Raw genomic sequence first — 12898 nt, 5'->3', positions numbered from 1 at the left:
GAGAGAGTATTTCCTTTGGTAAACAACGGGGGATGAACTGTTTAAAATGCACTTTATTAAAAGTTGTTCACCTATAAAGTGAAGGCTATTAATATTAAATAATTTTTTGTTTTGCAGAAAATCATATTTTTTCAACTTGTATTTTAACGACTGCAAACACTAATTTTTGGTTAATGATAGCATACATATGTATTTATTTTAATTCTAATTTTATCACAATTTCTCAAAACGTCTGAAAAGGACTTTTCCCAATTTCTCTTGTTATTTTGTGTAAAGAATGCTCACAATTATTTACTAATATCATTTTTCCTCTATAAACCGTCAATAAACAACAATTTTTTTTACATTTTAAACAAAAATAAAATAAGAAATCTTTCTTTTCGTTTGTTTACGATAGGCCATTTGGCTACGAGAAATTACTCGCAAATTTATGCTCAATTTCTCGATAATTTTACTCGATAACGAATGTTGTCATCCCAACTTTGAGTACTCGGGTCGAAACAACTCGATATCGAATCACGTAATTAGGCCCCAGGTCTTAAAGTGAACTTATCCGAAATTTTGTGTGGGAGGTACCGGATGGAGTGGAAAAATATAATCCATATTTGAACCTGCTCTATATCCAGTAGATATATTAGGATTTGTTATGTATGGTCCCTCAGTAATGTTGGCGACATTTTCTGAGTATTTCAGCCTTGTAAAACTTCTCTACAAAAGTGGTGTCTTAGACGCGCCGTTCAGACTCGGCGATAAACTGTAGGTCCCATATCATTGAGTTAATATGAATCGGGGTGCACTCATTGATATGAGAGAAGTCTCCCTTGTCCCTTATGGGATGATTGTGGAACAATTATATATATATAAAGTATGGACAAATTCAGCCACTCCCTTCAAGAGTTACCATATGAACAAATTTTCCGAACATTTTTGAACTTTTGTGGGGGAGGTACCTGAAGGAGTGGACCGATATGGCTTCAGATCCGTTCTAGAGTTATCTTGCGCTCCAACCACCTCACGCGGCGTCATATTGATTTTTTGCAACTTTCAGGCTATTTTCTCAGGAAGTATGGACTTGCCCCGTATGAAGGGCAGTAAATACAAGTTGCTAAAACAAAAATCAGAGCGCTTCGAGAGATGGCCCTAAACTGAACTTTTCCGAAATTTTGTGTGGGAGGTACCCGAATGAGTGGGCCGCTTGAGTCTATATTGAAAGATTATCTAAGTCTGGTACACATTTTACGATGGGCAAAGTATTACTATCTTCAAGAGTTATCGTGTGTACAAATTTTCCGAACTTTTGTGGTGGAGGTACCGGAAGGAGTGGACCGATATAGCCCATCTTCGAACTTAAACTAAGTTTGGGCAAAATATTACGAAAGCCAAAATTTGAACCGAATCGGTTCATCCGTTCGAGAGTTATGGTGCGCTCCAGCCAGCCAGACAGACATTGCTCAATCGACTCCAAATTGTCTGAAACACATTTCGTCCAAACATACTTGGGGTCTAAAACCATTATTTCGATGAGGCACATTTTGCCCGTATGAAAGTGTATGTACCCTCGTTAGCATAAATGCTGAGGGTATAATAACGATTTGAGAGCAGTGTGGGAAGTACTCGAAGGAGTGGACCTATGTATATAGTTCTATATATTCGAACCTGATCTATGTCTTGTAAATTTTGCCATACAAAAGCGTTCAACTACCAAAAAGTGGCTAAACTTGGACTTCTCTTCAAGATGGCGCGGAATGACACTCGTTTCTCCTATTTTCTTTTGGCTGAGTAGGAGTTAGCAGCATATTTGCTGGCATCTGATTTGCTGATTGGTTGATTTTTACATTTCTGCTAGATTTTTTTGACAGTTCGTTCTTTAGCTTCTTTAAAAATAAAAGAGTACTGGAACGAGGCTAATATTAACAAATTGGAAAAACAAGCTAGGTTAGGTGCTATCTAAATAAATGAATCCTTAGAAGGCTTGGTTGTTATAGGAGAGCATATTATGCACCATAATAAAATATCAGGATTTTTAGAAAGTTTAATAAAGGTATTTGCTTGCTTAGGTGGTGCAATATACCAAACGATTTGTCCCATAAGACGAACTAATAATAGATTTGTATCGAGTTTTTGTTTTTGGTAAAATATTTATTTTCTTGCACAATAGAAGTGTGTTTCAATCCATTTAAACAATAATTAATTTAAACATTTGAAATATGATCCCACTTTGTTTCTCCCTCTTCGATTTTCAAATATAAATGATATCAAGAATATTGCGGATACAAAATTATTTTAATTAGCAAATAAATAAATCTTCTAGACTTCGTCTATTGGATTCTCTAACAAAGGCCAAGAGATGTGCAACAACTTACCAACAATAAACCGGCAGCAACACAGCAAATGACAAAGAGATTCGCTTTTATAAAGCGTTCCATGATGTATTGATTAAAAAAGCTTGTTATGCCATCCGTTCCACCGCTGCCACCGCTTTTGAATGTCTCACTCTGTTTTTCACAATTCATTGCACGATTATTATTTCGTTTATTGTCGCTGATGACAAATGGGAAGCAAATAAATGGTGGTGGTGGTGGAGTTGATGATGGTCGGTCGATCGATCGTTTGGGTCGTGAAGGTGGCCAAATTCCAATGTTGTGATGATTCTTTAAGGGGACTATGGGAATGTTTTACGAGTAGTACCCAATAAATGATAGATAGGCATAGGTGTGGTGGAGGGGTGCTCGTTGTATGTGCGAAATGATTAAAATGTTGTTGGGCAGTTTTTTCTTCTAATTCTTCTTCTTTCTTTCTTGATGAAAGCAATTTTTCTATGGTTTACTTTCTTCGCTGTTGGGGTATTAAGTAGCCGTAATTCTTTTTTTATTCGCTTATAAAAATTAGTTTTTAGAGCATCGAATGTGGTTCTAAGTCAGTCTAGTTGTCTAGTTATAATTGTTGTTGCTTTATGAAATGTTGCGCGTCGAAGCACCATCATCATCGTCTTGGTTTGTAGTGGCTCATAATTTTCCAAGTTTCTTTTTGTCAAATGGGCTGAAATTTCGTTTTTTTTTTGTTTACTGGCGGCAGGTGTTTTAAGCTGATTATAAATAAATATGTCTGTATGTAGGTATGACTTGTGTTAATGTTTGAATGTATGACTGACTGCACTTGTATTTATTATTTTAAGTTGGTTTAATTTTTTAATAAAAATGTTACTGCGATGAAATGAAAGCTGTAAAAACGTTAGAAAAAGAAATTAAATTAATAATAAAAAACAGAAATGAAATTATAAAACTATAAATGTTATTAAATGTGTTAACAAGTTTGTCGAGATGGAGTACATGGAGGGATTTCTCTGGCCTACAGTGGTGTGGAATAAAAAATATGAGGAAACGTATACATATCCTTCCCAATGAGATCCTAATCATATGCGTTCTTACTTATGCAGGCGGTAATAACTTTGACAGACAAATGAATGCTGAAGTTCATGCGTTACATATCTATGAATAGTGATTTTTTATTGGTCTGTTCCTTTTCTTTTGAAAATGGTAAACCCGGCAAAAGTAGTAAAAGTTGTAAACTGCTCCCATATGAATTGTATGGTGCCTGAACTGAAGGAACGCTTTCCCGGTAAAAAGTGGTAAAACTTTAAGATTCTTGCACGTAAAGGAACAGAGCTTATGCGATGTGTCGTTTTATTAGTTGTGTCTTTTTACTTTTTCAGTAATAATTATTCAGTAACTTCTTTTCAGAGAATAAGAGAGATTTTACTCTTTGATACGAAAATAGAGAAAAAAGTAAAAAGACAGCATTTAGTAAACTTTAGCAAGATAACAGTTGATAACCAAAACAAAAACATTGGTGCCAATGCATGAACGAAAAAATAACTCCAAAGCAATGAAAAAGTTTTTCAATTTTAAGCAAAATAAATAGAAAATAATTAATATATTAATAAAATAATCAATAAATAAACTTGAGTCGTAATATTTATAGTATTTTTCCACAATAAATAAGATAAACATTGAGCAGCTGACCATTTGCAGATGATTAAAAAACAGCTGATCGAACTTGCTAAAGGTTGCTGGGAAAAATTCTTTCAGCAACTTTTAGCAATTTCTCAGCAAACAACTGTCAATCTTGTTCTCTCACTTCGCTCTCTTTTACTGAACTTTTGTGTAAAAAGACAGCATTTAGTAACATTTCGTAATAATTATTACAAATTATCACGTAAAAAGACACACCTATTGTAGTTTCCATATATTGCTTCACATACATTTGGAGCTAGGTATAAATATATATTTTTTTGTATTTCGCCCACTGTGTGACCAACATTTATTACGTTAAGGATTTTCTCTAAGGTAGCAGATTAAAAAACGCCACTTTTAAATGAAACGTTTAACGTTTTAATAAAATCAAGTCAATGTCCACGCTGCAGAGGATCATAGCTTACCTACCATTTGTGAGTTCACTCAACAACAGGTTAAACTGCAAGTCTCATGTTGAATGTTATAATGAAATCTTGTTTTATTGAGTTGATGAGCTTAATTTTAGTCACATACATATTTTGCTTTCTTACTAACCGACTGACTGACTTACTGCCTGGCTGAGTGGCTCATTGTTAAGAAGAAGAAGAAACACACGCAATTATCACCTAGAACCGAATCAGATTTTTAAGAAGTCGTTGCCAATTATATTCCAAAATGACAAATGATTTCGTTTAATGAGGAAAACCTGATTTATTTAAGTCATCATCGGTGAATGCTGCAAATGCAACGCAATAAGAATTCCAAGAATCCATGCCAAAATAGTGGATAATTTGTAATTTATGGCTTTCAAGCATTTGTATTCATTTTTTGTTGATGCATCGCTAAAAAGCCTGGTAAAATGTGAGAGAAATTCATACGATTGGTTATGATGATGGCTATACGTTTAAACTATCAAAGGTGTAGCTCATTAAAATTAAATTGAAAGTTCGGTTTATCTTCTTGGCTCGTGCCCAAAACAACATGCTGTGGGACCGACCACAAGCTGATAATTACTTGTGTATTGCGTTATACATTTGTTCATAATAGATAAATGGAAGGGGGATAAATAGTTTTCCAGTTCATAATAGAAAGAAAAATATACATATGTTTTTTTCTTTTTCTTGCAAAACGGGAAAAAAAAATGTATAGGTTCATGGGCTGTATGTTATCATCATCATTCCTACCAGACTGGCTATGGACAATACTACAATGCAATTCAATGGAATACTATACTATACTACACTTTCCATATCCATGTAAAAAAGTCCCCTTTGTATGATATACCCACCTACGACCTTATCCTATAGTAATATGTTAGTTGAGGTAAAACAAACATTCTAGCCGTTACAGTGAAAAAATGCTATCGTACATAAACCTACCATAGACACATTGCACATCAGTTCCTAACACAGTCCATCCTAAGGCTTGCCAATATTTATATGGATTTATTAGAATTCGTTGCAACTTCATCAGTGCTGATAACGGTTTACAAAGAAATAATTTGCATTCACTCAGTGTCACGTCATCTTAGTGCGTTGCTCCACTCCATCTTCGGATGTTCGATTAGAACCTGTAGTACTTTCAGAGGCTAGCTCGTGGCATTAGCACTGACGAACAACCCTAACATGAACAACGAATGATCGATCCTGATTATCTTAAAGGCGCCTACATCCAAACATAGAGCCATTGATTTCCCAATCATCTATAAAGCCGAATCATTGAGTTCCCGTAGAAGTCGTAGAAAAAATAGAAATTTCTATCTCTAAAAACGCATTTTTTTACTTATGCCACTCTTTGAGTAAATAGGCGAAATGTACATACATAAATATACATATATGTATATACATACATAATAATATTTTCAGATATTAGGTACAGTGGGTGTCAAAAATATTCGGTTTTCAATTTTACCAATAATAAGACCTCAGTATTTTAGAAGCCCAAAAAATGGCAATTAAAAATGCATATAACATGGATCCACGTCAACCCTATAAACGAGAATAATAAATAATAGATTGTTAACCCTGTTTTCTATGCGTCAAAAATATTCGGTTTTTTTTAACTATTATTATGCCATGTTTATATTATAGACTTTTTCAGGCTTAACCAGGTTATAATCGATCTTTTTCGGCAATATTATTAATCTTTTTAATAAATGCGAATAGAAACTTTGCTCCTGTGTATAAAAATGTAATATTTTATAACAAATTATTAAAATTTAGCGCTAAGGAAAACGCTATCCTGCAAAAGAGAAAACTGGTTATATTTCATTATAAAAACGGCGGAAATAAAAGTACATTTTGCTTATTTTTGAATATTTAGTCGAATATAGTTGAAATCGTGTTCAAAAGCCACGAAAATATAGAAATAATAGATTTCGTGAAACACATAAGCCAGCCAAAACCAACGACTGGGAGGGAAGGTAGTGGATTATCGTGAAAAATTACGGCTAAACCGCTTTTCATAGCCTTGTAAAACATCAAAAACCATCGGCTTAGAGCTGGCAAACTATCGATATCGGCCCCATTCGATTTTTTCGATATTTCCGTTTCAAAATATCGATAAAATCGATACTATCGTACATTTCCTACTGCTATTTATTTAGAATCTAAAATTGCCGACAAATGTGTTTTGTTTACATTTCGCATGTCAGTGAAATACGAGGCGAATTAGAAAAGTTTGCGGCCTAAGCAACACGCAGTATTTTTAATCTGAGCGTACTCACGACAGTTTGACATACGACCATGTGTTGTGTTGTTTACAGTGACTTGAAAAAATCACTTTGCAAAAAAATGGAATTTACTTGTGAACATTTTCGTCCGATAATTTTTCACAACTTTCGACGTGGATAATCGCGGCAAGAGTGCATCGATCAAATTAAATCTTTGTATGTCAATAAAGAACCATCCTATAACACTATGAAAAACGGAGTTTTCTCGTCGGATCCCGCGTTGATCTGTGCAAGAAATATCGAAAAACTGCGATCGCGGTGATTTAAAAGACGTTTATAAGAAAATGCAGAAAATAATTTCGACACGATCCGAGAGGAGCTCTTAAACTTCACATCTTCCGAATTTTCTGTGGGAGCTACCCGAAGGAGTAAGCCGTGATAAACCATATTCGAAGACGATCTAAATCTGGAAGGAATAATATGATGTGCAAAGTTTGAAACAAATCGATTGATCTCTTCGATAGTTATCGTTCACACCATTTTACAGAAAAATTTTGAACTTTTGTGGGGTAGGTACTCGAAGAATTGGACCGGACGTGGCCCATATTCGAACTTAAACTAAGTTTGGCCAACATATTACGAAATGCAAAATTTGGTTCTAATCTCTCGAGAATTATCGTGATCACAAGCCAGACAGTCTGACAGACACACGAAAGGACGCCGCCTCGTCAGCCTAAAGGCCTGCGTACATAAGCTACTCTGCACGATTGCCTTACTTTCCTGCTTCATTTTTGACATAATAAAAATAAAAGAATAAAGAAGGCCCAGGAAATTTCGATCTGGGTTGTCCTTTTCATTTTTAAGCAGGCAAGGCAGCTTATGTATGCAGGCCTTAAATGCTGAGGGTGTAAAAATTTCTGGCTATTGCTTCTATGGCTTTTCTTTAGTGATGTCAAAATGGCCGATAGTATCGATATAAAAAACTATTCGTCGATATTGGCGTAAAAAATTAAGTATCGATAATATCGATATTTGCATCGATGGTTTGCCAGCTCTACATCGGCTTATTTACGTAGCCAATAATCTAGTTCAAATTTCGCCTTGAAGTACCTTCAAAACTTGATGTGCACCAGATACTTGGTGAAATGGAGTTATTTTTGAATGTCTAAGTAGGAAAATCACAACGTTTCCGGCCTTTCTGTGTACTCCTAGGAGACATGTATTATTTACCAAAGACTTATGATGTGTTACAAGACTATGAGAAGCTTTAACCTTATGATTTTTTGAAATGTAAGTGCATATTTTCTATCTTCTGAAAGTCACTTAGGACTCGCTGACTAATTTCAAGAAAATTAAGGGCAGTTTAACCGTAATTTTTCAGGATAATCCTCTACCTCCCCTCCCAGTCCTTGGTTTTGGCTGGCTTATGTGTTTCATTCCTATATTATCGAGACTTTTGCACATGTTTTGAACTATATTGGACTAAATATGCAAAAATAAGCTAAATTTCCTTTTATTTCTGCCGTTTATATAACGAGATACACCCAGTTTTCTCCTTTTTAGGATAGCGTTTTTCCTTGTCGCCAAATTACACTGTGCAACATTTTTAGGGTGATCTTGTGCAAAAAATTCGAACTGAAGATTTTTTGAAAGTACAGACCCAAACGACAAGAAACCCTAGTTGGGTTTTGTTGTGTCAGATCCAGCTCGGATTTTATGGCCCCATCTAAACATGGTTAAATATTGAGTTTTTAAAGAAATTCGGGGCTATATCTCTGAAACCAATGCGAATCTTCTTCTGACCTCTGAATCAAATTTGTAGATAAGGACAAGAATAAAATATTTGGAGAAATGATGAACTCGAAAAACTACATTTATTGCCTCAAATTTCAAAATATATGCAAAAATTCTACAATTTTTATATATTTCGCAACGTATCTCCAAAACCGTTAATTTTATCTGAATATTTTCTTTTGGAAAAATATTCTCTGGAATACACAACTCTTCAGAACATGTCATTGTTGTTAAATGCCTCTATGCCGATGTTTTCAGTACATTTTTCAACGACGAGTTAATAGAAATGTCAATAATACCGCTGAAACAACATGAACTAAGCATTTTAGAGTTTCAGAATGTTCTAAAGAATTGTTGAGAACTTTATTTGGAAGATTTTTGCAAAATGTTACTTGGTTCAACTCCCAATAGTTTAGCCGATACTGACCAGAATTTCAGCAATTATGTAAAATGTTCTATATTTTATAGATTTTGATGCCCTAGATGGAGTTTTTTTACCCTCAGCATTTATGCTAACGAGGGTATATACACTTTCATATGGGCAAAATGTGCCTCATCCAAATAATGGTTTTAGACCCCAAGTATGTTTGGACGAAATGTGTTTCAGACAATTTGAAGTCGATTTAGCAATGTCCGTCCGTCTGTCTGGCTGGCTGGTGCGCACGATAACTCTCGAACGGATGAACCGATTTGGTCCAAAAGTTGGCTATCGCAATATTTTGTCCAAACTTAGCTTAAGTTCGAAGATGGGTTATATCGGTCCACTACTTCCGGTACCTCCCCCACAAAAGTTCGAAAATGTTCGGAAGATTTGTGCGCACGGTAACTCTTGAAGGGAATAACCGACTTGGTTCACACTTTGCACATCGTGATAATTCTACCAAACTTAGATGAGGTTCCAATATGGACTCAATCGGTCCACACCTTCTGGTACCTCCCACACGAAATTTTGGAAAAGTTCAGTTTAGGACCTGCTCTCGAATCGCTTTGATTTTTGTTGCAACAACTTGTATTCACTGCCCCGATGATACAAGTTTCATCAGGGGCAAGTCCATACTTCCTGAGAAAATAGCCTAAAAGTTGCAAAGAGCCTCTATGACACTGTGTGTACTGGTTGGAGCGCAAGAAAACTCTCGAACGGATCTTCACATTCGGTTCAAAATTTGGCCTTCGTAATATTTTGTCCAAACATAGTTTAAATTCGAAGATAAGCCATATCGGTCCACTTCTTCAGGTACCTCCACCACAAAAGTTGAAAAATGTTGGGAAAAATTGTGCGCACGATAACTTTTGAAGGGAGTGACCGATGTAATCCATACTTTTCACATCCTAATATATCTACCAGATATAGATCAGGTTCGAATATGGACTATATTTGTCTCCTCCTTCTGGTACCTCTCACACAAAATTTCGGATAAGTTCACTTTAAGACCTGCTCTCGAATCACTTTGATTTGTGTTGAAGCGATTTGCATTCGCTACCTTCATTAGACGGTAAACTTTTTTTAAGGGGCTAGTCTATATTTCATTGGAAAACAGCCCGAAAGGTGTAAAAACCCCCTATGTCAGCAAATGTGACGGAAAGTTTAACTTCACATTGGCTGAGGGTTATATCTGTCGACAAAGCTTGTTCTTATGGGTTTTTTTTAGATAAGTTCTACTAGTTTAGTGCTACAATATTGCTAAAGACAGCAAGCCCAAATTCTTATTCGTTTCTGTGATAAAGGCCTGCTAAATGGCAAAAAAGTGTAGATTTAGCCCGGTTTAGAAGAGGCCATAAAATCCGAACTGGATCTGATAGGACAAAACCCTACTAGGGTTTTTGTAGTCTAAATATGTACTTTCAAAAAATTCATACTAGAAGTTGTTTGCATTTTCAGTGTTGCATAGTGTTATACTAATTTGCTATTAAATTTTACATTTTACACAGAAACAAAGTTTCTATTCGCATTTTTTAAATGTATACTAATATTGCCGAAAAAGGTCGCTAATGACCTGTTATTTGGCAAATATTAAACACAGTTAAAAACCGAATATTTTTGACGCATACAAAACAGGCTTAACAAACTTTTATTCATTATTCGCACTTATAGGGTTGCCGTGGATCCATGTTATATGCATTTTTAAATTGCCACAGGACCAACATTTTTTTATGTGTTTGGGTTTTTTTGGTTATTGAGTATGAGCTTCTAATGCCTTGTTCAGACTGGCGGTAATTCGCTCTATATTCGTTGTTCGACCCTCAAATACGAATCAATTAATTCATTTCCCACACAAAATTTTGAGAACGAACAACGATTTGCGTACATTGTTCAATTTAAATTACTCTCAGAACCACGATAAAATATGTCCCATCTCTAACAAATGAGAGAAAAAATATAAAATTTAAAATTCATTAAAAACCCAAACATTTTTAGAAAAACTGCAAAACATGAATAAAAAGTAAACGTTTTAACGACTAGTATACATTTAAATCATAGAAAATTTTCTCTTTTATTTTATTGCAGTTGTATTTCTTGTCCATCGTTTCAAATTCGCGTACAAATTTAAAAACAAAAATCAAATTCCTGCCAGAAAGTCTGTATACCAAAAAGTTATTTTGGCAGGTCTCTCTCTCGTTAATTTTTTTAAAAATAGAAAAATTAAAAAATTTGCTGAAAACACCAAAATTGTGAGAAAAAATAGAAAATATGAATGAAAATAATATAATTTAATATTAAATAGAATCAGAAAAAAGGACAACTATTTTTTCAGTTCATATGAATTAATTTTACACGTCTTTTTGCTGAAACTTTCTTTAAAATCAGAAAATAAAAAGTATGAAAATATGAATCATGTTGCTATGAATTATGTACCATGTCGTATGAACGGGTTAATTCGTCTACATAATTATGAGAGCGAACAAAGTGATTCAAATGCTGGTATGAACATGGCATTAAATACTGAGGTCGTATTGTTGGTAAAATTGAAAACCGAATATTTTTGACACTCACTGAATTTGTTGAAGATATGGGTACATGGACATGGACTTACAGAAAATTGTGTAAGTTGTTCTACTTTTTAGTATTCCCCCCACACAAATGCTTGTCCTGATATACAAACAAAAGACTTAAGACACAAACTTTAATTACAAATACTTAATTTGTATAAGTCAATATTTAGCCCCGGATATAATTTTGAAACCAATAACTTTTTTGTGTTGGCAATATGTTTAATGGAAAACGAATTTCCCATAGCCAAAGATTTAAAAATCACGAATATAGTGCCTACATTTTTAGAATTGTATTTCGTTCCACATTGTTGTTTTGTTTTTTCACCTAACCGCCACTCAGCCTGAACATGACCCAGTTCTTGACCGTATACAACATTCGATTTTTCGGTTAACAATTTAATTTAAGATTCCTTCTCGATTATTTAATCACAAATCAAACGCTTGTGTTTTGTTGCTTTCGAAGTGTTTAGTATTCATTATCAGGTGGTTTGAAACGAACACCTCTACTCAATTTAAATAAGCACCATTTTTTCATGGTGTTTCATGGCAAGAGCAGCCGGTATGTTGAGGTTGTTGAAAAATAGATTCTTTCGTTTCTTGTGTATTTATTGTATACTAATGCATGTTTGTGCGTGTGTTTGTCAGTGTCTTGTCTATAAATAAATAAAAGAACAGCCATTTATCAATGGATAACAAAGCAATGGAAATAACACTTAGATATTGAAAACACAAAAACAACAACTACAGACAACATTTACAAACGGAACGGAAAAGATTGGTTCGTAAAGAGAGTAGGGCGTCGAAAGAATGGAGAAGCAAAAACCACAGAAGGGAAATTAATAAAGAAATGAACAAGAAACATAACTGTTCTTGGCTTTATTGTTCAATTGAAAGAAATTCAAGAGGCAACGAAGACGAAAACTGTTGACCATAAAGTTCTAATTTCATATTTTGCATATAAAAACCGAACAAAACGGAACGAATGAGTGGCTTAACTTCAGAGATTCATTTATTGCCGTTTGTGTCAGCCAGCCCATGTCGTTTCGTTTATGATAATCGGATTGCTGTTTGCTGTGTCTATAATAGGGAAAAACGCTCAATAGGCATGCGTTGCGGTAATATGCGTTACCGCACTAAACATTAAATTGCGTTTACCTAGTCATGGTTAAGACAGACCGTTTATGCCAGCCATAAAAAAGCGCAGACCTTTTTTGTTTCTTTCTTATTATTAGTTTTTCATTTAAATACGAGCGATGAACGGTTAAACTGTGATTGAATGAATGTGAATTGGTGTCTGTCTGCTTGTGCGTATGTGTGGCAGTGTCTGTTGACTTGGCTGACTTGAGCCAAGATTCTAAACTGGTGTTTTTGTTGTTTCTTACAATTTTTTATATTATAGGTGCATATATCCGGCCCCCGGTTTTTATGG

The 12898-nt window shown here is 34.7% G+C and overlaps 1 protein-coding gene across 12 annotated transcripts in view; it reads right to left on the bottom strand.

The window, feature by feature from the left end:
• Nucleotides 1-12898, bottom strand: part of Rcd6 (Reduction in Cnn dots 6) — a 39347-nt gene that overhangs the window by 12288 nt on the left and 14161 nt on the right. For 4 of the 12 annotated variants that reach the window (XM_073957160.1, XM_073957161.1, XM_073957159.1 and 1 more), the window contains one exon: nucleotides 2364-3220. In XM_073957160.1, the coding sequence (XP_073813261.1) occupies nucleotides 2364-2513 (150 nt within the window). In that variant the 5' untranslated portion in view covers nucleotides 2514-3220. The remainder of the gene's footprint in view (nucleotides 1-2363; nucleotides 3221-12898) is intronic. The other 8 variants (XM_073957168.1, XM_073957171.1, XM_073957169.1 and 5 more) reach the window with 5 other exon arrangements.

This window comes from Musca autumnalis, unplaced genomic scaffold (assembly GCF_047663935.1).
Source record: "Musca autumnalis isolate F117 unplaced genomic scaffold, ASM4766393v1 scaffold_5, whole genome shotgun sequence".
In the NCBI taxonomy this organism is placed as follows: Eukaryota; Metazoa; Arthropoda; class Insecta; order Diptera; family Muscidae; genus Musca; species Musca autumnalis.
The sequence above is the reverse complement of the archived record's forward strand: the minus strand, read 5'-3'. Positions and strand labels throughout refer to the sequence as shown.